Here is a 21045-nt window from a genome sequence, read left to right on the forward strand (position 1 = left end):
GGGGATCACCCCCCAGGGGGGTGTTTAGGGGGTGTTTAGGGGGGCTGAGGTTGAGAATACGCTTGTTTTCTTAATTTGTTCCAGTGCCAACACTCATGTTGTCAGATCCTTCCTGCATGCCTTTTTTGGATGGGGAAGCAGACTTTACACACACAGACTTTACACAACTGCAACCAACATCTCCCGCAAGTCACTAATAAGACATTATTCATACATGCATGCATTCATTATTAATATTATTATATTCAGGAATAAAAACCTCATTCAAAAACACATTTGGAACCATCAAGAGCAAATTAGAGGCTGTTAGAACCACAATATACGTCCTATGGGTGGAACTGAATGCAGTGAAAGCAAGCTGGATATATTAAGCTGGACAGTATTGGCAGAGACAGCGATATGTTCATTTGAGGGAAAAGAGAGCGCAGGGGTTTCAGATTTATTGCGACTGAGCTGAACTGCGACTGCATCATCGTACGATCTCACTGACCTGGAGACTTCCTCTGTGTGTGGAATTTAGCATTTGCCCATGAGATAGCAGAAAATTAGAGTGGACCGCCTTCGATGAAAATTAAATGTTGGTAAAGATTTAATGATCTGTTGTTTCATGAGTATAGTATCGTAATATAATAGTTATTGGAAGAGTACTACTGCTGATTGTCCTGGTCGATGGATTATTATGGGGGAGGTGCAGTAGCCCGATCTCTGGCACTAGGTGGCCCCCATCACGTCGATAGAGCTACACACAGTCACGCAGTCTGGCCAATCAGGGCATCGCCTCCCTCAAGGCTCAGACAAACGAGATTACCCGGCTCGCTTTCATCCGTGTGTGGGCATGAATACAGAAATCGAAACTGAACGTCTTATCTTATTTACTGTCGGATTCAATCTTAACCTGTGTGACAAGGGAGGTCAGTTGACCGACCGCAAGTAATGGAATGGACTGAAGATGGAGTTTGTACGTCCCCTCCCCCCCGTCCCGTCCCCCCCATGTCCTCATGGGTTTGGTCTGGCTACTCTCACAGGCCAAAAACATGCAGGTTAATTGCAAAGTGCAAAGTGCAGGTACGTGTGTGCAGGTGCCCTGCGATGGATCTGTGGCCTGTCCAGGGTGTGTTCCTGGGACACGGTCCTGCACGCCTCGTAACCTCCATCGGGAATAAGTGGGTTCGATCGCGGATGGATACACAGCGTATACGTTACACTACGTGTCATTTGGCAGACGCTCTTATCCAAAGCGACGTACAGTTAATTAGACTAAGCAGGAGACAATCCTCCCCTGGAGCAATGCAGGGTTAAGGGGTCTTGCTCAAGGGCCCGGCGGCTGTGCGGATCTTATTGTGGCCACACCGGGGATCGAACCACCCGACCTTGCGTGTACCTTAACCACTGCACTACAGGCCGCCCCTGTGCATAAATACATTACGCACTTGCATGTCGTGTTTGAGTAATGAAAAGAGGAAGGGAGGGTGTTTTGGCGAGTCACGACAGACCGGAAATTATCAAAGACGCTCGCGGCTGTTTGCTTCACTTCTTCCAAGGAGAGGCGAGGGACGATCGGCATCACTCATGTCATCAGATGTTCCTGTGTGCCTTTTATGGCGGTGGAAGCTGACTTTGTGCAACCACAACCAATATGACTTGCAACATACGTATTTATTATTGTTATTATGGCTCTTAATAATGTTTTACTATTACTTTTAAAAAAGGAGGGCAGGGATTTGGAGGTGATACGAATACAGTTGTGTTTTAAAAACAAGCTAGATATATTACGCTGGACAATATTTGCAGTGACAGTGATATGTTCATTTGAGGGAAAGTGATTGCAGGGGGTTTCAGAATTATTGCAAGAGAAAGCTATGTCTTTGGTATTCAAACATAATCACAAATAATTTTCATTTTCCTGTGTTTGGCGTATTACTCAAAATATGTTCTCTAACTTCCCCTTTTACACAATTTCTCTACAGTCTTATTGAAGATTATTTCATGAAATATTCTTTCTCTGTCCAAAATGATAATGATGAAATGTACAGTTCCTGGATCATTTCAGCCATCTTTCCACTTACAAAATTAAACATATTACCCTTGCCAGAAGAACCATCTAATCACATTAGTCACCCAAATGAATTAAGTCTCCCATAAAATGCCAAAAAGATGGGCCAACTGTGCAGATTACAGTCGTTCATCCAAGGGCTTCTTGTCTTCACAAACTGAAATAAATAATAATTATCAGATTTATTAATTATTAATTTATTATTAATTTATTATTAATTTATTATTAATTTATTATTAATTTATTATTATTTTTATTTTTATTTTTTATTTTTTATTATTTTTTATTATTATCAAATGTGTCATAACATGTCTTATGTTGACCATAGCATGTGCCCTGATATGGTAAAATATACATATGTTTTTTTTTTTTAAACATGCATTTTACATTTCACAATTGAAGTTTCCTCGGGGAAATGATAAAGCCCTAGTTCTGTCCACGATGCCTGCACACAGGCCTTAGTGCTGCCCTCCTCCCACCCTAATGCCCCTTTATGGGCATTCTGCCCTATGGCAGCCAATGGCTTCCCAACCACTCAGTTACTCAATAAACTGTACGAAAGTACACAGCTATGTTACTCAATATCACATATTTCTTGTTCAATTGTGTTACCAGCGGAGTGTGGGTCATATGTTTTGTCTAATTTTTGTTGTTTTTATTGCGTGTACTTTTCAACCAGTTCTTTTTATTTTCTGAAAAATGCCACAAGTTACTGTGAATTATTCTCTCCCTCATTTGACGTTCTGGATTATTAAATGGTGGTGTGATTGATCAGCCTGCCTGCAGTGGTCTGTGTGCAATTCTAGAAAACCACTTTACCGCCTGGCAGTTTAATATCATTCTGAATCTCCGGCGACCAATTTCATTTCATTTCATTTCATTTAATTCTTCTGACATGTGAACTAAATGACAATTAATCGCGTTTGAGGGAACGACTAACCAGGTTTCTATCGACTTGTCAGACGAAATTGCGAAACAGAACAAACAATACTTGCGCATCTTCCCCCAGTATTGCGTTTACACTGAAGTGACTGAGAATGAGGCTGTTGGACATAATGATCACACGCTGGGAAAGAAATGTTGTGACATGAATATAGAATAAAAAATCTTGACTTGTTTCCATTATAAACTGTGTGGCTACTTTTAGCTTTTTAACTCTGAAAGGCTGCTCTCCTTAAAATTTTTTATTATTTTTTATTTTTATTATTATCATAATCATGTGTTTATTTCACCATGTGTCTAGGCTTGACCCTTAACATAACAAAAAAAAAACGCAACATAAAATACACATAGACGTAAAATTCAGGAGATTTTTTTGTAGCACCTTTTTGTACAAGCAATTCCCACCTCCCCTATTCCTGTTTGGAAGAATTAAATTTAAAAAATCAGGCTTGTGTGCGATATGGCAGAATTATTTTTGGCGGTGTAGTTCCGAGCATTCCAAATATTTCGGCCTCTCCGTTAACCTTTTCCCGTGTGACTTAAGCCCTCTGACAGGCATGTTCACGTTCGTCTTCTCTGCGCTCTGCCCGGAGCCGTGTCAGCTAGCCTCTGCTTGTTGCTGTCAGTCGGTGGGAATTCGCGGAATTCACAAGATGTGTGCGCCATCTAGTGGCAGAGGTTGGGAATTTCACCTCGTAACCCCCGCGACACTGAGCATCACTCTGTGCAAATTAAATATGCAAATCTGACATTGACTGATTCTGGTTGGAATGATAAAGTGCTCATTCAAGACATTAACGTGAATTCACGCTATTCAGATTCAAGGTTACCACATCATTAGTGTTTTTAGATATTAGTGATTTCTCTTTTAATCACAGTACTTCAATAATTATTCAGCCGACTCGGAGTTCAAGCGACATTTCACTGCTTAACTATGATACCGTATAGGCAGCAGTGTACTCTCTGCATATGCATAGCTCCTGCCCACACAATGACACGACCTATGCACACAAGCTGTGGAGATAATGAAAATAAAAACAATTTCAGGGCTTGTTATCGTCACAGAAACAGAAACAATCTGCTTTTCCAGTGCTCAGTTTCACCCCGCATCCAGCCTGAACTGGGGAGCTGGTCTGACGTGATAAGCTGTTAAAATGTTAAAATGTTAAAGGCCCACGAGCATCAATGTTATCTTCCTGGTTTTTCGTGTCTAAAACGCCCACATGTTCCCGAAGAGCAGTGACATAGGGCTTTTTGAAAAGTCCCGAACCTTGCCTAACCCGGTCTAATTTCCCTTTTCCCTCCCCCGTCATGTGGTCAGCCTTCTGTGTTGATTTTCAGCATGCGTAAGTCTTCCGACTTTGATGTGTCGAAGTGTCCCTGAGCAAGACACCTAACCCCCAAATGCTCCTGACGAGCTGGTCGGCGCCTTGCATGGCAGCCAATCGCCGTCGGTGTGTGAGTGCGTGTGTGTGAATGGGTGAATGAGAAACGTCAATTGTACAGCGCTTTGGATAAAGGCGCTATATAAATGCCAACCATTCACTGTGCCATTAAAACTGGATCACGCCCTGGCAAAATATGCACGCATGACCCATGTGAAATGAAGCTCATGAAAGGTACACAGCTCATGCATGGCCTAAATTCTCCTCTGCATCATGTCTGGGTGGAGATGATCTGCGATCAGTCAGTACCGACGTATCAATCTTCCCTTTTCCTGTAATCGGACAGGGCCCAGAGGCCTCACCACATGAACATGTGGGCGTGTAAACAACCCAAGCTTGTTGAGAAAGAAATGTTCCAACGTGACGTAAGGTTTCCTTCCAGTTTTTCAGGCTCGGTGACTTTTCATTTAAACGCATTACTTTTCATTTACGCACATTGTAATCATAATCATAATAATTACATGACATTACATTATTGGCATTTGGCAGACGCTCTTATCCAGAGCGACGTACAGTTGATTAGGCTAAACAGGAGACAATCCTCCCCTGTAGCAATGCAGGGTTAAGGGCCCAACGGCTGTGCGGATCTTATTGTGGCTACACCGGGGATTGAACCACCGACCTTGCGTGTCCCAGATATGTACCTTAACCACTACACTTCACTAATATGGAATATGTTTTTTTCCAGATTCAGTTGACCTCTTCTGGGCATCCATGGTAATATAATAGTTGTGTATTCATCACATATTTCAATTTTACAAAATAACCAAGATTTTAGACCGGCCATTTCGCTGCAGCCAGTAGGTGCTGGTGTCGGACAGGCATATCAGAAGGCTTCGATACGTGCGGGGTGGGGGGTCCTCACACGTTTGGGGGGGGGGGGGGTTGTTATTATCATCATTGGGGAGCTTGTGATAGTTTCTGTATGTGAAAAGATGAATGGGAACTTTCCCATAATTCAGCTGGCCGAATTACAACATTCCTTCCGGGCCACCACTGAGTATTTGCGTCACCAAAGTTCCTCTTTCCCTCGCCCCGGAGAGGTATAAAAGGAGGTGCGAAAACCTCTGGAGATTATACCTCTTCCCTCACTTCAGAAGACTGACAGTCACTGGTGACCAGGAGATAAAAAAAACAGACAGGAGCCTGTGACCACAGACAGACGGACAGACAGACAAACCGACAAGAAGCTTGTTCGCCAGTCACCTGAGAGACGCACACCGAAGAAAAACATTTTAAAGATGCCTGAGAACAGCGAGCTCATTCACTCCTACAAAGGTGTCCCCTTCCCCACCAGAGTGTCCATCAACCAGCTCAATTCCCTGGATGCCTTCGAGGCCAGAGAGGACGACCTGCTGCTGGTCTCCTACCCCAAATCAGGTAAATACCTTACCGACGCACTCCAACTGCATTACATTGCATTTCACAGCATTTGTTGTTGCAATAGATTCTTCCCTGTTTGCCGTGCTTGAGCAAAATGTCCAGTGTTGGTGCAACTCTAGCAGAGTAACTTCGAGAAGAGTTGATTTAACATTGAATAGTTCATAGCATTTGACATTTCACATTTGTTGTTTCAGTAGATCCCTCACTGTATCTTGTAAAAAAAAAAAAAGAGAAAAAAAATGCTTTCGTAAAATGTCCAGTGCAACTTCTAACAGAGTAACTTCGAGATGAGTTGATTTAGCACTGCACATTGTACCGCCTGACTTCGATCCTCTCGAGGCGGCCATTTTGTAAAGAAAGCCCCCCTGCGCTTGCTCCTCTAGGCACTCACTGGCTGGTGGAGATCCTGAAGAACTTGTACCACTGCACCTCCGGTCAGGTGACCATCGCCCCTCCCCTGGAGTTCCAGGACCCCTCCAAAATCTGCGAGCTGCGGAACCTTCCGGGCCCCAGGGTCATCCCCACGCACCTGCCCCAGAACATGGTGCCACGGCAGGTCCGGAGCAAGGACTGCAAGGTGAGCCTCGCCGTAGTGCGGTCACGCGGAGGAGCAATGAGAGTCAGTGCACACGGGTGGAGTCAGTGCAGGGAGGCGGGGGAGATCTAGCCAATCTAGGTCGTCGGTGGTTGTCGTTGAAAAAGTTTTTTAAAAAACTAAACCACTCAGATGGACTGAAATACACCCACAGGATGTGGTCCGATAGCATTAACCTGCTGCTTTTAGCATGCACCTGAATAGACTTCTTTGCAAGATCGCTAAGGGTGTGAGTGCATTGCCGTACAGTGCCAGCGCAAAGCAGTGGTGTTGAGATTAATGAAAGGCAAAATGTTCATTACATTTCTGGCAAAAATAAAAGCTTTCTTTAAAAATACATTTCCAAGCCTTTATGGGCGAGAACAGTGGTTGGCAAACGGGGGCCATGTCTGCTTCAGGTTTTCATGCCAACTGCTGGCTTTAATGATTTAATTAGCCCTAACATTTACGCCACCTCAAATTTTAGCTACATTTCATGATATTGTTCTCATGTCCCACTGTGATCTAATCTATGAGACAACCAGTGTTGGTGTGTACAGCCAATTATAGCTCATTTAGCCAGGGTAATTGGTGGAAACAAAGACCTGCAGACACTGGAATTGCTCACCCCTGGGCTAGAATGTCATGATATTTCACTCTGTCGTACCTGCTTTTAAAGAATGCTTTCTGTTACTGTCTGGTGTCCAGGTGATCTACGTGATCAGGAATCCTAAGGACACTGCCGTGTCCATGTTTCACTACTACCAGCAGAACCCCCACCTCCCCACCGTGCACAAGTGGAGCACCTTTCTGGACCTGTTCCTCAAAGGAGAAGGTGTGTACTGCTATGAGGAGACCCTCAAATACTCTAAATCAGACAGCAAACCACAAATACAGAAATTAATTCCATAATAGTATGAAAATTATGACAAATTTAAATTTATGCTTTGCAGACCTGTGTCAAAATCAAATACATAATTGTTTTGGATTCTCATACTTATTCTAAAACATAATTATGTGTTTGATTGATCTTGCCTGGTGCCGTAGTGCCCTTTCCATAGGTTCCAGTACACCAGACTCAGTAAAGTTTAGGAAAATAGCTGAATCCAAAACAATGATGTATTTGACTTAGGCCTGATGCTATGCTGTGTACAATATGCATGAAGTCAAGATGGTGGTTTTAAGCAGGCTCTTTCTTGCAGTGGTGTACGGCTCCTGGATTGATCATCTCCTCAGCTGGGAGAGGGCAGAAACCAATGAGAATACACTCTTTGTGTACTACGAGTCACTGAAAAAGGTACGCTTGTTCATGTACTTGGCTCAACATGAAGCACTGAATATTAAGCATTGAGGGTACCACTGAAGTGATACATTATTCATGAATAAACTTATCTGTGCTCAAATTCAGTGTTGGCTCCAGTGGAAGGTCAACCGCAGTGTATAGTGTTCAAGAACTCAGATATAAGAATAAGAACTGAAAGCTAAAAAAATCTTTGCTCTCTCAGGATCTGCCCAAGTACGTGCAAGAGATCAGCTCCTTCCTGGGGCTGAGCGTGACCGAGGAGCAGGCGCGGGAGGTGGCCAAGAGGTCCTCCTTCCGGGAGATGAAGGAGCGTGTGGAGAGGGAGAAGCAGAGGGAGAGGCCCGACCCCACCAACACCGTGTGTGCCCTGACATCCGACAGGAAGCTCATCTTCAGGAAAGGTACGGTGTCATCATTCAGCGCCGTCACGTGCCATCATTCTGCATCATCACGTGTCATCATTCAGGGCCCTCACGTAGATTTTTTTACATTTTATTATTTAATTATTATTATTTAAATTTTCATGAACTACCTCCCTTTACAGCATTTCTCAACCAGGCACAGCATAATATTGAGAGATTTCCTTGCTTTAGCATGCTCATAATTCAGCAATATCTCTTCATGTGAAATTTGTCTTTGCATAATTAATTATCTCTAAAAAAAATAAATAATAATAATAAATAATTAACTTCAGCTGGATTTTTAAAAGTGTTATTCATTTGTTTCCACTCAGGAGCCGTGGGGGACTGGAAGAACCACTTCACTGCGGAGCAGAACGCCACGTTTGAAGCACTACTGCAGGATAAAATCAACTCCAGCGAGCTGGCCAGCTGTGTGGAGTATGAATGCTAGCGCGTCGTGAAATGACAGCAGAAATATGCTATATAAACTAACACCTCACATAGTGTGTCGGCTTAGATGTGAACACTTCAAGCTGTAAACACTGGGTTTTATCAATCAGTGTATATTTAAGTGTCCTTGTATACTTAACAGGTGTGTGCGCAAAGATATTTTGTTTCCTGAAATGATCTGCAGCGTAGTTTTTTTTTCATCATTAGATGAAATATTGGCTCTGGAGCCGAGTGAAAATGGCACTAGTGTTGTTCGCATATTGAACACGAGGTGGCAACATTTGCACATAGATCACGTCTCTCTAAATCCGACAAACTACCGCCACAAGTCTTGCTTCCTTCAAACAGCGCCACCGCTGTTGCTATGTACATATTCCATTTCTTATTCCATTACTGTACGCAATTTACGTGATTATTTATTTATTATTGTTTTTCCTTTGTTTTGCGTTCGAGTCTTTCATTTCAATAGCAATATTCAATTGTGTTTTTATCAGTACTGTATTGTGCATGCGAGTGATTTAGTTATGGGGTAGTCGGCTACAATGTGCCTGCACCATAGGATGACTGAATAAAAATGATCTTATATTTTCATTGGTCTTATCAGTTGGGTTGTTGAAGGTGGCTCCACACTGGGAACACTGTTATCTCTGATCTTTTTATAACACATTGGATTTTTTTCGACCAAAACTTACAGTTTTTAAGATTGCACTACCGGATTTCATTATCCTTAACTACCCTCTTGGTGTTAATGTACTCAAATCTCTCCATCTTAAAAAATAATGCCAGCATCGGTGGCATTAAACTGCAAAAACACAATAACAAACAAAAAAAACACAAAAAAAAAACTTGCACCTCTGAAGTGCAAAATGTAAACAGAAAAAAAGAAAATACAATTGAAAATGTACAGCTCTGAAGGGAAAAGCACAAACACTGGAACTATTGGCTCTGGCGTGCAAGACAAAACTGAACCGATCCCCGGTGTAGCCACAATAAGATCCGCACAGTCGCTGGGCCTTTGAGCAAGGCCCTTAACCCTGCATTGCTCCAGGGAGGGATTGTCTCCTGATTAGTCTAATCAGCTGGAAGTCGCTTTGGATAAGAGCGCCAGCCAAATGACATGTAATGTAATGTAATGTAATGTATAGTAATGAAACAAGCAGTGGTGTAAAATCCAGGTTCAGAAAGTAAAAGTCCTCCCCGGTGTTTTGTTCCAGTCGCCCGGTTTGGCAAATTGGTGGAGCTGATGAGTGCAGATCAGCTGGCTGAGGTCATGGGTGGAAGAAACACATGGACCGGACTTTTACTTTCTGAACCTGGACTTTCAACTTCTGGAAATAAGTGCTTCTGGAGTGCAAGGGCAGCATACAAACACAAAATGGAGGCTTAATTACAGAAATGTGTCATCAATGGTTAGATATGATTTATTATATTTCTTGAATTTTAAATGTTAACTTAGTGGCGACCTCAAAATTAAATCTAAATTCACTTTAGCTTATTTAGCAATGAACAGTGAAGCTAAATGAATGTAACGAATTAGCTAAGTAAAATGTGAATGTCCAACTAAGTTAACGTTTAAGATTCAGGAAATATTATTCATCGAAACTTATTGAGCCCAGCAGCAAGCGGCTGGTGCCAAATCAAGTCTGCAGCAAACGCTGATGACACCTTTCCGTAATGAAGCCACCCTTTTGCGATTGTATGCCGCACAACAGAGGCACTTGTTTTTGTATCTGCATTTGTTTGGCAGTGCAGAGGTATTCATTCTATGGTCCCTATTTCGCTTATGTTGCGTTTTCTTTTTGTTTTGCCTTTCCACCTCAGCATGACATGTTTTTTGTTTTTGTGTTATTATTTTTGTTTTTGTGTTTTGCACTTTCAAAATTAAACATATTACCCTTGCCAGAAGAACCATCTAATCACATTAGTCACCCAAATGAATGAAGTCTCCCATAAAATGCCAAAAAAGATGGGCCAACTCTGCAGATTCATCCAAGGGCTTCTTGTCTTCACAAATTGAAATAAATAATAATAATAATTATAATAATAATAATAATAATAATAATTATTATTATTATTATTATTATTATGATTATTATTATTATTATTATTATTATTATTATTATTATTATCAAATGTGTCATAACATGTCTTATGTTGACCATAGCATGTGCCCTGATATGGTAAAATATACATATGTTTTTAAAAAAAACATGCATTTTACATTTCACAATTGAAGTTTCCTCGGGGAAATGATAAAGCCCTAGTTCTGTCCACAATGCCTCCACACAGGCTTTAGTGCTGCCCTCCTTCCACCCTAATGCCCCTTTATGGGCATTCTGCCCTATGGCAGCCGATGGCTTCCCAACCACTCAGTTACTCAATAAACTGTACGAAAGTACACAGCTATGTTACTCAATATCACATATTTCTTGTTCAATAGTGTTACCAGGGGAGTGTGGGTCATATGTTTTGTCTAATTTTTGTCGTTTTTATTGCGTGTACTTTTCAACCAGTTCTTTTTATTTTGTGAAAAATGCCACAAGTTACTGTGAATTATTCTCTCCCTCATTTGACGTTCTGGATTATTAAATGGTGGCGTGATTGATCAGCCTGCCTGCAGTGGTCTGTGTGTAATTCTAGAAAACCACTTTGCCGCCTGGCAGTTTAATATCATTCTGAATCTCCGGCGACCAATTTCATTTCATTTCATTTCATTTCATTTCATTCTTCTGACATGTGAACTAAATGACAATTAATCGCGTTTGAGGGAACGACTAACCAGGTTTCTATCGACTTGTCAGACGAAATTGCGAAACAGAACAAACAATACTTGCGCATCTTCCCCCAGTATTGCGTTTACACTGAAGTGACTGAGAATGAGGCTGTTGGACATAATGATCACACGCAGGGAAAGAAATGTTGTGACATGAATATAGAATAAAAAATCTTGACTTGTTTCCATTATAAACTGTGTGGCTACTTTTAGCTACTTTTATCAGCTCCTTCCTGGGGCTGAGCGTGACCGAGGAGCAGGCACGGGAGGTGGCCAAGAGGTCCTCCTTCCGGGAGATGAAGGAGCGTGTGGAGAGGGAGAAGCAGAGGGAGAGGCCCGACCCCACCAACACCGTGTGTGCCCTGACATCCGACAGGAAGCTCATCTTCAGGAAAGGTACGGTGTCATCATTCAGCGCCGTCACCTGCCATCATTCTGCATCATCACGTGTCATCATTCAGGGCCCTCACATAGATTTTTTTACATTTTATTATTTAATTATTATTATTTTAATTTTCATGAACTACCTCCCTTTACAACATTTCTCAACCAGGCACAGCATAATATTGAGAGATTTCCTTGCTTTAGAATACTCATAATTCAGCAATATCTCTTCATGTGAAATTTGTCTTTGCATAATTAATGATCTCTAAAAAAATAAATAATAATAATAATAATTAACTTCAGCTGGATTTTTAAAAGTGTTATTCATTTGTTTCCACTCAGGAGCCGTGGGGGACTGGAAGAACCACTTCACTGCGGAGCAGAACGCCACGTTTGAAGCACTACTGCAGGATAAAATCAACTCCAGCGAGCTGGCCAGCTGCGTGGAGTATGAATGCTAGCGCGTCGTGAAATGACAGCAGAAATATGCTATATAAACTAACGCCTCACATAGTGTGTCGGCTTAGATGTGAACACTTCAAGCTGTAAACACTGGGTTTTATCAATCAAGTGTATATTTAAGTGTGCATGTATACTTAACAGGTGTGTGCAAAGATATTTTGTTTCCTGAAATGATCTGCAGCGTAGTTTTTTTTCATCATTAGATGAAATATTGGCTCTGGAGCCGAGTGAAAATGGCACTAGTGTAGTTCGCATATTGAACACGAGGTGGCAGCATTTGCACATAGATCACGTCTCTCTAAATCCGACAAACTACCGCCACAAGTCTTGCTTCCTTCAAACAGCGCCACCGCTGTTGCTATGTCCATATTCCATTTCTTATTCCATTACTGTACGCAATTTACGTGATTATTTATTTATTATTGTTTTTCCTTTGTTTTGCGTTCGAGTCTTTCATTTCAATAGCAATATTCAATTGTGTTTTTATCAGTACTGTATTGTGCATGCGAGTGTTTTAGTTATAGGGTAGTCGGCTACAATGTGCCTGCACCATACGATGACTGAATAAAAATGATCTTATATTTTCATTGGTCTTATCAGTTGGGTTGTTGAAGGTGGCTCCACACTGGGAACACTGTTATCTCTGATCTTTTTATAACACATTGGATTTTTTTGGACCAAAACTTACAGTTTTTGCTCTGGCGTGCAAGACAAAACTGAACCGATCCCCGGTGTGGCCACAATAAGATCCGCACAGTCGCTGGGCCTTTGAGCAAGGCCCTTAACTCTGCATTGCTCCAGGGGGGGATTGTCTCCTGATTAGTCTAATCAGCTGTAAGTCGCTTTGGATAAGAGCGCCAGCCAAATGACATGTAATGTAATGTAATGTAATGTAATGTATAGTAATGAAACAAGCACTGGTGTAAAATCCAGGTTCAGAAAGTAAAAGTCCTCCCCGGTATTTTGTTCCAGTCGCCCGGTTTGGCAAATTGGTGGAGCTGATGAGTGCAGATCAGCTGGCTGAGGTCATGGGTGGAAGAAACACATGGACCGGACTTTTACTTTCTGAACCTGGACTTTCAACTTCTGGAAATAAGTGCTTCTGGAGTGCAAGGGCAGCATACAAACACAAAATGGAGGCTTAATTACAGAAATGTGTCATCAATGGTTAGATATGATTTATTATATTTCTTGAATTTTAAATGTTAACTTAGTGGCGACCTCAAAATTAAATCTAAATTCACTTTAGCTTATTTAGCAATGGACAGTGAAGCTAAATGAATGTAACGAATTAGCTAAGTAAAATGTGAATGTCCAACTAAGTTAACGTTTAAGATTCAGGAAATATTATTCATCGAAACTTATTGAGCCCAGCAGCAAGCGGCTGGTGCCAAATCAAGTCTGCAGCAAACGCTGATGACACCTTTCCGTAATGAAGCCACCCTTTTGCGATTGTATGCCGCACAACAGAGGCACTTGTTTTTGTATCTGTATTTGTCTGGCAGTTCAGAGGTATTCATTCTATAGTCCCTATTTCGCTTATGTTGCGTTTTCTTTTTGTTTTGCCTTTCCACCTCAGCATGACATGCTTTTTTGTTTTTGTGTTATTATTTTTGTTTTTGTGTTTTGCACTTTCAAAATTAAACATATTACCCTTGCCAGAAGAACCATCTAATCACATTAGTCACCCAAATGAATGAAGTCTCCCATAAAATGCCAAAAAAGATGGGCCAACTCTGCAGATTCATCCAAGGGCTTCTTGTCTTCACAAACTGAAATAAATAATAATAATAATTATAATAATAATAATTATTATTATTATTATTATAATTTTTATTATTATTATTATTATTATCAAATGTGTCATAACATATCTTATGTTGACCATAGCATGTGTCCTGATATGGTAAAATATACATATGTTTTTAAAAAAAACATGCATTTTACATTTCACAATTGAAGTTTCCTCGGGGAAATGATAAAGCCCTAGTTCTGTCCACGATGCCTGCACACAGGCCTTAGTGCTGCCCTCCTTCCACCCAAATGCCCCTTTATGGGCATTCTGCCCTATGGCAGCCGATGGCTTCCCAACCACTCAGTTACTCAATAAACTGTACGAAAGTACACAGCTATGTTACTCAATATCACATATTTCTTGTTCAATAGTGTTACCAGCGGAGTGTGGGTCATATGTTTTGTCTAATTTTTGTCGTTTTTTTTTATTGCGTGTACTTTTCAACCAGTTCTTTTTATTTTGTGAAAAATGCCACAAGTTACTGTGAATTATTCTCTCCCTCATTTGACGTTCTGGATTATTAAATGGTGGCGTGAGTGGTCTGTGTGTAATTCTAGAAAACCACTTTACCGCCTGGCAGTTTAATATCATTCTGAATCTCCGGAGACCAATTTCATTTCATTTCATTCTTCTGACATGTGAACTAAATGACAATTAATCGCGTTTGAGGGAACGACTAACCAGGTTTCTATCGACTTGTCAGACGAAATTGCGAAACAGAACAAACAATACTTGCGCATCTTCCCCCAGTATTGCGTTTACACTGAAGTGACTGAGAATGAGGCTGTTGGACATAATGATCACACGCAGGGAAAGAAATGTTGTGACATGAATATAGAATAAAAAATTTTGACTTGTTTCCATTATAAACTGTGTGGCTACATTTAGCTGCAGAAAAACTCTGAAAGGCTGCTCTCCTTAAAAATTTTATATAAACGTGTGGGCATGTAAACAACCCAAGCTTGTTGAGAAAGAAATGTTCCGACGCGACGTAAGGTTTCCTTCCGGTTTTTCAGGCTTCGGTGACTTCTCATTTAAGCGCATCACTTTTCATTTACGCACATTGTAATCATAATCATAATAATTACATGGCATTATATTATTGGCATTTGGCAGACGCTCTTATCCAGAGCGACGTACAGTTGATTAGGCTAAGCGGGAGACAATCCTCCCCTGGAGTAATGCAGGGTTAAGGGCCCAACGGCTGTGCGGATCTTATTGTGGCTACACCGGGGATTGAACCACCGACCTTGCGTGTCCCAGATATGTACCTTAACCACTACACTTCACTAATATGGAATATGTTTTTTTCCAGATTCAGTTGACCTCTTCTGGGCATCCATGGTAATATAATAGTTGTGTATTCATCACGTATTTCAATTTTACAAAATAACCAAGATTTTAGACCGGCCATTTCTCTGTAGCCAGTAGGTGCTGGTGTCGGACAGACACATCAGAAGGCTTTGATACGTGCGGGGTGGGGGGGTCCTCACACGTTTGGGGGGGGGGGGGGTTTATTATAATCATTGGGGAGCTTGTGATAGTTTCTGTATGTGAAAAGATGAATGGGAACTTTCCCATAATTCAGCTGGCCGAGTTACAACATTCCTTCCGGGCCACCACAGAGTATTTGCGTCACCAAAGTTCCTCTTTCCCTCGCCCCGGAGAGGTATAAAAGGAGGTGCGAAAACCTCTGGAGACTATACCTCTTCCCTCACTTCAGAAGACTGACAGTCACTGCCTGTGACCACAGACAGACGGACAGACGGACAGACAGACAAACCGACAAGAAGCTTGTTCGCCAGTCACCTGAGAGACGCACACCGAAGAAAAACATTTTAAAGATGCCTGAGAACAGCGAGCTCATTCACTCCTACAAAGGTGTCCCCTTCCCCACCAGAGTGTCCATCAACCAGCTCAATTCCCTGGATGCCTTCGAGGCCAGAGAGGATGACCTGCTGCTGGTCTCCTACCCCAAATCAGGTAAATACCCTCCTTACCGACGCACTCCAACTGCATTACATTGCATTTCACAGCATTTGTTGTTGCAATAGATTCTTCCCTGTTTGCCGTGCTTGAGCAAAATGTCCAGTGTTGGTGCAACTCTAGCAGAGTAACTTCGAGAAGAGTTGATTTAACATTGAATAGTTCATAGCATTTGACATTTCACATTTGTTGTTTCAGTAGATCCCTCACTGTATCTTGTAAAAAAAAAAGAGAAAAAAAATGCTTTCGTAAAATGTCCAGTGCAACTTCTAACAGAGTAACTTCGAGATGAGTTGATTTAGCACTGCACATTGTACCGCCTGACTTCGATCCTCTCGTGGTCTGCGAGAAGAGGCGGCCATTTTGTAAAGAAAGCCCCCCTGCGCTTGCTCCTCTAGGCACTCACTGGCTGGTGGAGATCCTGAAGAACTTGTACCGCTGCACCTCCGGTCAGGTGACCATCGCCCCTCCCCTGGAGTTCCAGGACCCCTCCAAAATCTGCGAGCTGCGGAACCTTCCGGGCCCCCGGGTCATCCCCACGCACCTGCCCCAGAACATGGTGCCCCGGCAGGTCCGGAGCAAGGACTGCAAGGTGAGCCTCGCCGTAGTGCGGTCACGCGGAGGAGCAATGAGAGTCAGTGCACACGGGTGGAGTCAGTGCAGGGAGGCGCGGGAGATCTAGCCAATCTAGGTCATCGGTGGTTGTCGTTGAAAAAGTTTTTTAAAAAACTAAACCACTCAGATGGACTGAAATACACCCACAGGATGTGGTCCGATAGCATTAACCTGCTGCTTTTAGCATGCACCTGAATAGACTTCTTTGCAAGATCGCTAAGGGTGTGAGTGCATTGCCATACAGTGCCAGCGCAAAGCAGTGGTGTTGAGATTAATGAAAGGTAAAATGTTCATTACATTTCTGGCAAAAATAAAAGCTTTCTTTAAAAATACATTTCCAAGCCTTTATGGGCGAGAACAGAGGTTGGCAAACGGGGGCCATGTCTGCTTCAGGTTTTCATGCCAACTGCTGGCTTTAATGATTTAATTAGCCCTAACATTTACGCCACCTCAAATTTTAGCTACATTTCATGATATTGTTCTCATGTCCCACTGTGATCTAATCTATGAGACAACCAGTGTTGGTGTGTACAGCCAATTATAGCTCATTTAGCCAGGGTAATTGGTGGAAACAAAGACCTGCAGACACTGGAATTGCCCACCCCTGGGCTAGAATGTCATGATATTTCACTCTGTCGTACCTGCTTTCAAAGAATGCTTTCTGTTACTGTCTGGTGTCCAGGTGATCTACGTGATCAGGAATCCTAAGGACACTGCCGTGTCCATGTTTCACTACTACCAGCAGAACCCCCACCTCCCCACCGTGCACAAGTGGAGCACCTTTCTGGACCTGTTCCTCAAAGGAGAAGGTGTGTACTGCTATGAGGAGACCCTCAAATACTCTAAATCGGACAGCAAACCACAAATACAGAAATTTATTCCATAATAGTATGAAAATTATGACAAATTTAAATTTATGCTTTGCAGACCTGTGTCAAAATCAAATACATAATTGTTTTGGATTCTCATACTTATTCTAAAACATAATTATGTGCTTGATTGATCTTGCCTGGTGCCGTGGTGCCCTTTTCATAGGTTCCAGTACACCAGACTCAGTAAAGTTTAGGAAAATATCTGAATCTAAAACAATGATGTATTTGACTTAGGCCTGATGCTATACTGTGTACAATATGCATGAAGTCAAGATGGTGGTTTTAAGCAGGCTCTTTCTTGCAGTGGTGTACGGCTCCTGGATTGATCATCTCCTCAGCTGGGAGAGGGCAGAAACCAATGAGAATACACTCTTTGTGTACTACGAGTCACTGAAAAAGGTACGCTTGTTCATGTACTTGGCTCAACATGAAGCACTGAATATTAAGCATTGAGGGTACCACTGAAGTGATACATTATTCATGAATAAACTTATCTGTGCTCAAATTCAGTGTTGGCTCCAGTGGAAGGTCAACCGCAGTGTATAGTGTTCAAGAACTCAGATATAAGAATAAGAACTGAAAGCTAAAAAAATCTTTGCTCTCTCAGGATCTGCCCAAGTACGTGCAAGAGATCAGCTCCTTCCTGGGGCTGAGCGTGACCGAGGAGCAGGCACGGGAGGTGGCCAAGAGGTCCTCCTTCCGGGAGATGAAGGAGCGTGTGGAGAGGGAGAAGCAGAGGGAGAGGCCCGACCCCACCAACACCGTGTGTGCCCTGACATCCGACAGGAAGCTCATCTTCAGGAAAGGTACGGTGTCATCATTCAGCGCCGTCACGTGCCATCATTCTGCATCATCACGTGTCATCATTCAGGGCCCTCACGTAGATTTTTTTACATTTTATTATTTAATTATTATTATTTAAATTTTCATGAACTACCTCCCTTTACAACATTTCTCAACCAGGCACAGCATAATATTGAGAGATTTCCTTGCTTTAGCATGCTCATAATTCAGCAATATCTCTTCATGTGAAATTTGTCTTTGCATAATTAATTATCTCTAAAAAAAAATAATAATAATAATAAATAATTAACTTCAGCTGGATTTTTAAAAGTGTTATTCATTTGTTTCCACTCAGGAGCCGTGGGGGACTGGAAGAACCACTTCACTGCGGAGCAGAACGCCACGTTTGAAGCACTACTGCAGGATAAAATCAACTCCAGCGAGCTGGCCAGCTGCGTGGAGTATGAATGCTAGCGCGTCGTGAAATGACAGCAGAAATATGCTATATAAACTAACACCTCACATATAGTGTGTCGGCTTAGATGTGAACACTTCAAGCTGTAAACACTGGGTTTTATCAATCAGTGTATATTTAAGTGTCCTTGTATACTTAACAGGTGTGTGCGCAAAGATATTTTGTTTCCTGAAATGATCTGCAGCGTAGTTTTTTTTTCATCATTAGATGAAATATTGGCTCTGGAGCCGAGTAAAAATGGCACTAGTGTAGTTCGCATATTGAACACGAGGTGGCAGCATTTGCACATAGATCACGTCTAAATCCGACAAACTACCGCCACAAGTCTTGCTTCCTTCAAACAGCGCCACCGCTGTTGCTATGTACATATTCCATTTCTTATTCCATTACTGTACGCAATTTACGTGATTATTTATTTATTATTGTTTTTCCTTTGTTTTGCGTTCGAGTCTTTCATTTCAATAGCAATATTCAATTGTGTTTTTATCAGTACTGTATTGTGCATGCGAGTGATTTAGTTATGGGGTAGTCGGCTACAATGTGCCTGCACCATAGGATGACTGAATAAAAATGATCTTATATTTTCATTGGTCTTATCAGTTGGGTTGTTGGAGGTGGCTCCACACTGGGAACACTGTTATCGCTGATCTTTTTATAACACATTGGATTTTTTTGGAAACTTTGCACTACCCTCTTGGTGTTAATGTACTCAAATCTCTCCGTCTTAAAAAATAATGCCAGCATCGGTGGCATTAAACTGCAAAAACACAATAACAAACAAAAAAAAAACTTGCACCTCTGAAGTGCAAAATGTAAACATCCATCCATCCATCCATTATCTGAACCCGCTTATCCTGAACAGGGTCGCAGGGGGGCTGTACAGCTCTGAAGGGAAAAGCACAAACACTGGAACTATTGGCTCTGGCGTGCAAGACAAAACTGAACCGATCCCCGGTGTAGCCACAATAAGATCCGCAGAGTCGCTGGGCCTTTCAGCAAGGCCCTTAACCCTGCATTGCTCCAGGGAGGGATTGTCTCCTGATTAGTCTAATCAGCTGGAAGTCGCTTTGGATAAGAGCGCCAGCCAAATGACATGTAATGTATTGTAATGTAATGTATAGTAATGAAACAAGCAGTGGTGTAAGAAAGGTTCAGAAAGTAAAAGTGCTCCCCGGTGTTTTGTTCCAGTCGCCCGGTTTGGCAAATTGGTGGAGCTGATGAGTGCAGATCAGCTGGCTGAGGTCATGGGTGGAAGAAACACATGGACCGGACTTTTACTTTCTGAACCTGGACTTTCAACTTCTGGAAATAAGTGCTTCTGGAGTGCAAGGGCAGCATACAAACACAAAATGGAGGCTTAATTACAGAAATGTGTCATCAATGGTTAGATATGATTTATTATATTTCTTGAATTTTAAATGTTAACTTAGTGGGGACCTCAAAATTAAATCTAAATTCACTTTAGCTTATTTAGCAATGAACAGTGAAGCTAAATGAATGTAACGAATTAGCTAAGTAAAATGTGAATGTCCAACTAAGTTAACGTTTAAGATCCAGGAAATATTATTCATCAAAACTTATTGAGCCCAGCAGCAAGCGGCTGGTGCCAAATCAAGTCTGCAGCAAACGCTGATGACACCTTTCCGTAATGAAGCCACCCTTTCGCGATTGTATGCCGCACAACAGAGGCACTTGTTTTTGTATCTGTATTTGTCTGGCAGTTCAGAGGTATTCATTCTATAGTCCCTATTTCGCTTATGTTGCGTTTTCTTTTTGTTTTGCCTTTCCACCTCAGCATGACATGTTTTTAGTTTTTGTGTTATTATTTTTGTTTTTGTGTTTTGCACTTTCAAAATTAAACATATTACCCTTGCCAGAAGAACCATCTAATCACATTAGTCACCCAAATGAATGAAGTCTCCCATAAAATGCCAAAAAAGATGGGCCAACTCTGCAGATTCATCCAAGGGCTTCTTGTCTTCACAAATTGAAATAAATAATAATAATAATTATAATAATAATAATAATAATTATTATTATTATTATTATTATTATTATTATTATTATTATTATTATTATTATCAAATGTGTCATAACATGTCTTATGTTGACCATAGCATGTGCCCTGATATGGTAAAATATACATATGTTTTTAAAAAAAACATGCATTTTACATTTCACAATTGAAGTTTCCTCGGGGAAATGATAAAGCCCTAGTTCTGTCCACAATGCCTCCACACAGGCTTTAGTGCTGCCCTCCTTCCACCCTAATGCCCCTTTATGGGCATTCTGCCCTATGGCAGCCGATGGCTTCCCAACCACTCAGTTACTCAATAAACTGTACGAAAG

At 41.7% G+C, this 21045-nt stretch overlaps 2 protein-coding genes and 1 long non-coding RNA gene across 3 annotated transcripts; all 3 read left to right on the forward strand.

Annotated features, from left to right (window-relative positions):
- The first annotated feature begins 5532 nt into the window (after positions 1 to 5532).
- LOC133119241 (sulfotransferase 6B1-like) lies at positions 5533 to 9142 on the forward strand. The gene is made up of 6 exons (XM_061229755.1): positions 5533 to 5820; positions 6207 to 6400; positions 7106 to 7232; positions 7600 to 7694; positions 7903 to 8101; positions 8434 to 9142. The coding sequence occupies exons 1-6, from the start codon at positions 5682 to 5684 to the stop codon at positions 8550 to 8552; spliced, it is 873 nt and encodes a 290-aa protein (XP_061085739.1). The 5' UTR covers positions 5533 to 5681; the 3' UTR covers positions 8553 to 9142.
- A 2411-nt stretch (positions 9143 to 11553) lies between these two features.
- LOC133118776 (uncharacterized) lies at positions 11554 to 12757 on the forward strand. The gene is made up of 2 exons (XR_009706436.1): positions 11554 to 11720; positions 12051 to 12757. It is a non-coding gene; the product is annotated as an uncharacterized LOC133118776 (long non-coding RNA).
- A 2980-nt stretch (positions 12758 to 15737) lies between these two features.
- On the forward strand, positions 15738 to 19283 carry LOC133119369 (sulfotransferase 6B1-like). The gene is made up of 6 exons (XM_061229908.1): positions 15738 to 15948; positions 16350 to 16543; positions 17249 to 17375; positions 17743 to 17837; positions 18046 to 18244; positions 18577 to 19283. Exons 1-6 carry the CDS (start codon positions 15810 to 15812, stop codon positions 18693 to 18695), a joined length of 873 nt encoding a protein of 290 aa, XP_061085892.1. The 5' UTR covers positions 15738 to 15809; the 3' UTR covers positions 18696 to 19283.
- The last annotated feature ends 1762 nt before the right edge of the window (positions 19284 to 21045 follow it).

This window comes from Conger conger, chromosome 19 (assembly GCF_963514075.1).
Source record: "Conger conger chromosome 19, fConCon1.1, whole genome shotgun sequence".
Classification (NCBI taxonomy): domain Eukaryota; kingdom Metazoa; phylum Chordata; class Actinopteri; order Anguilliformes; family Congridae; genus Conger; species Conger conger.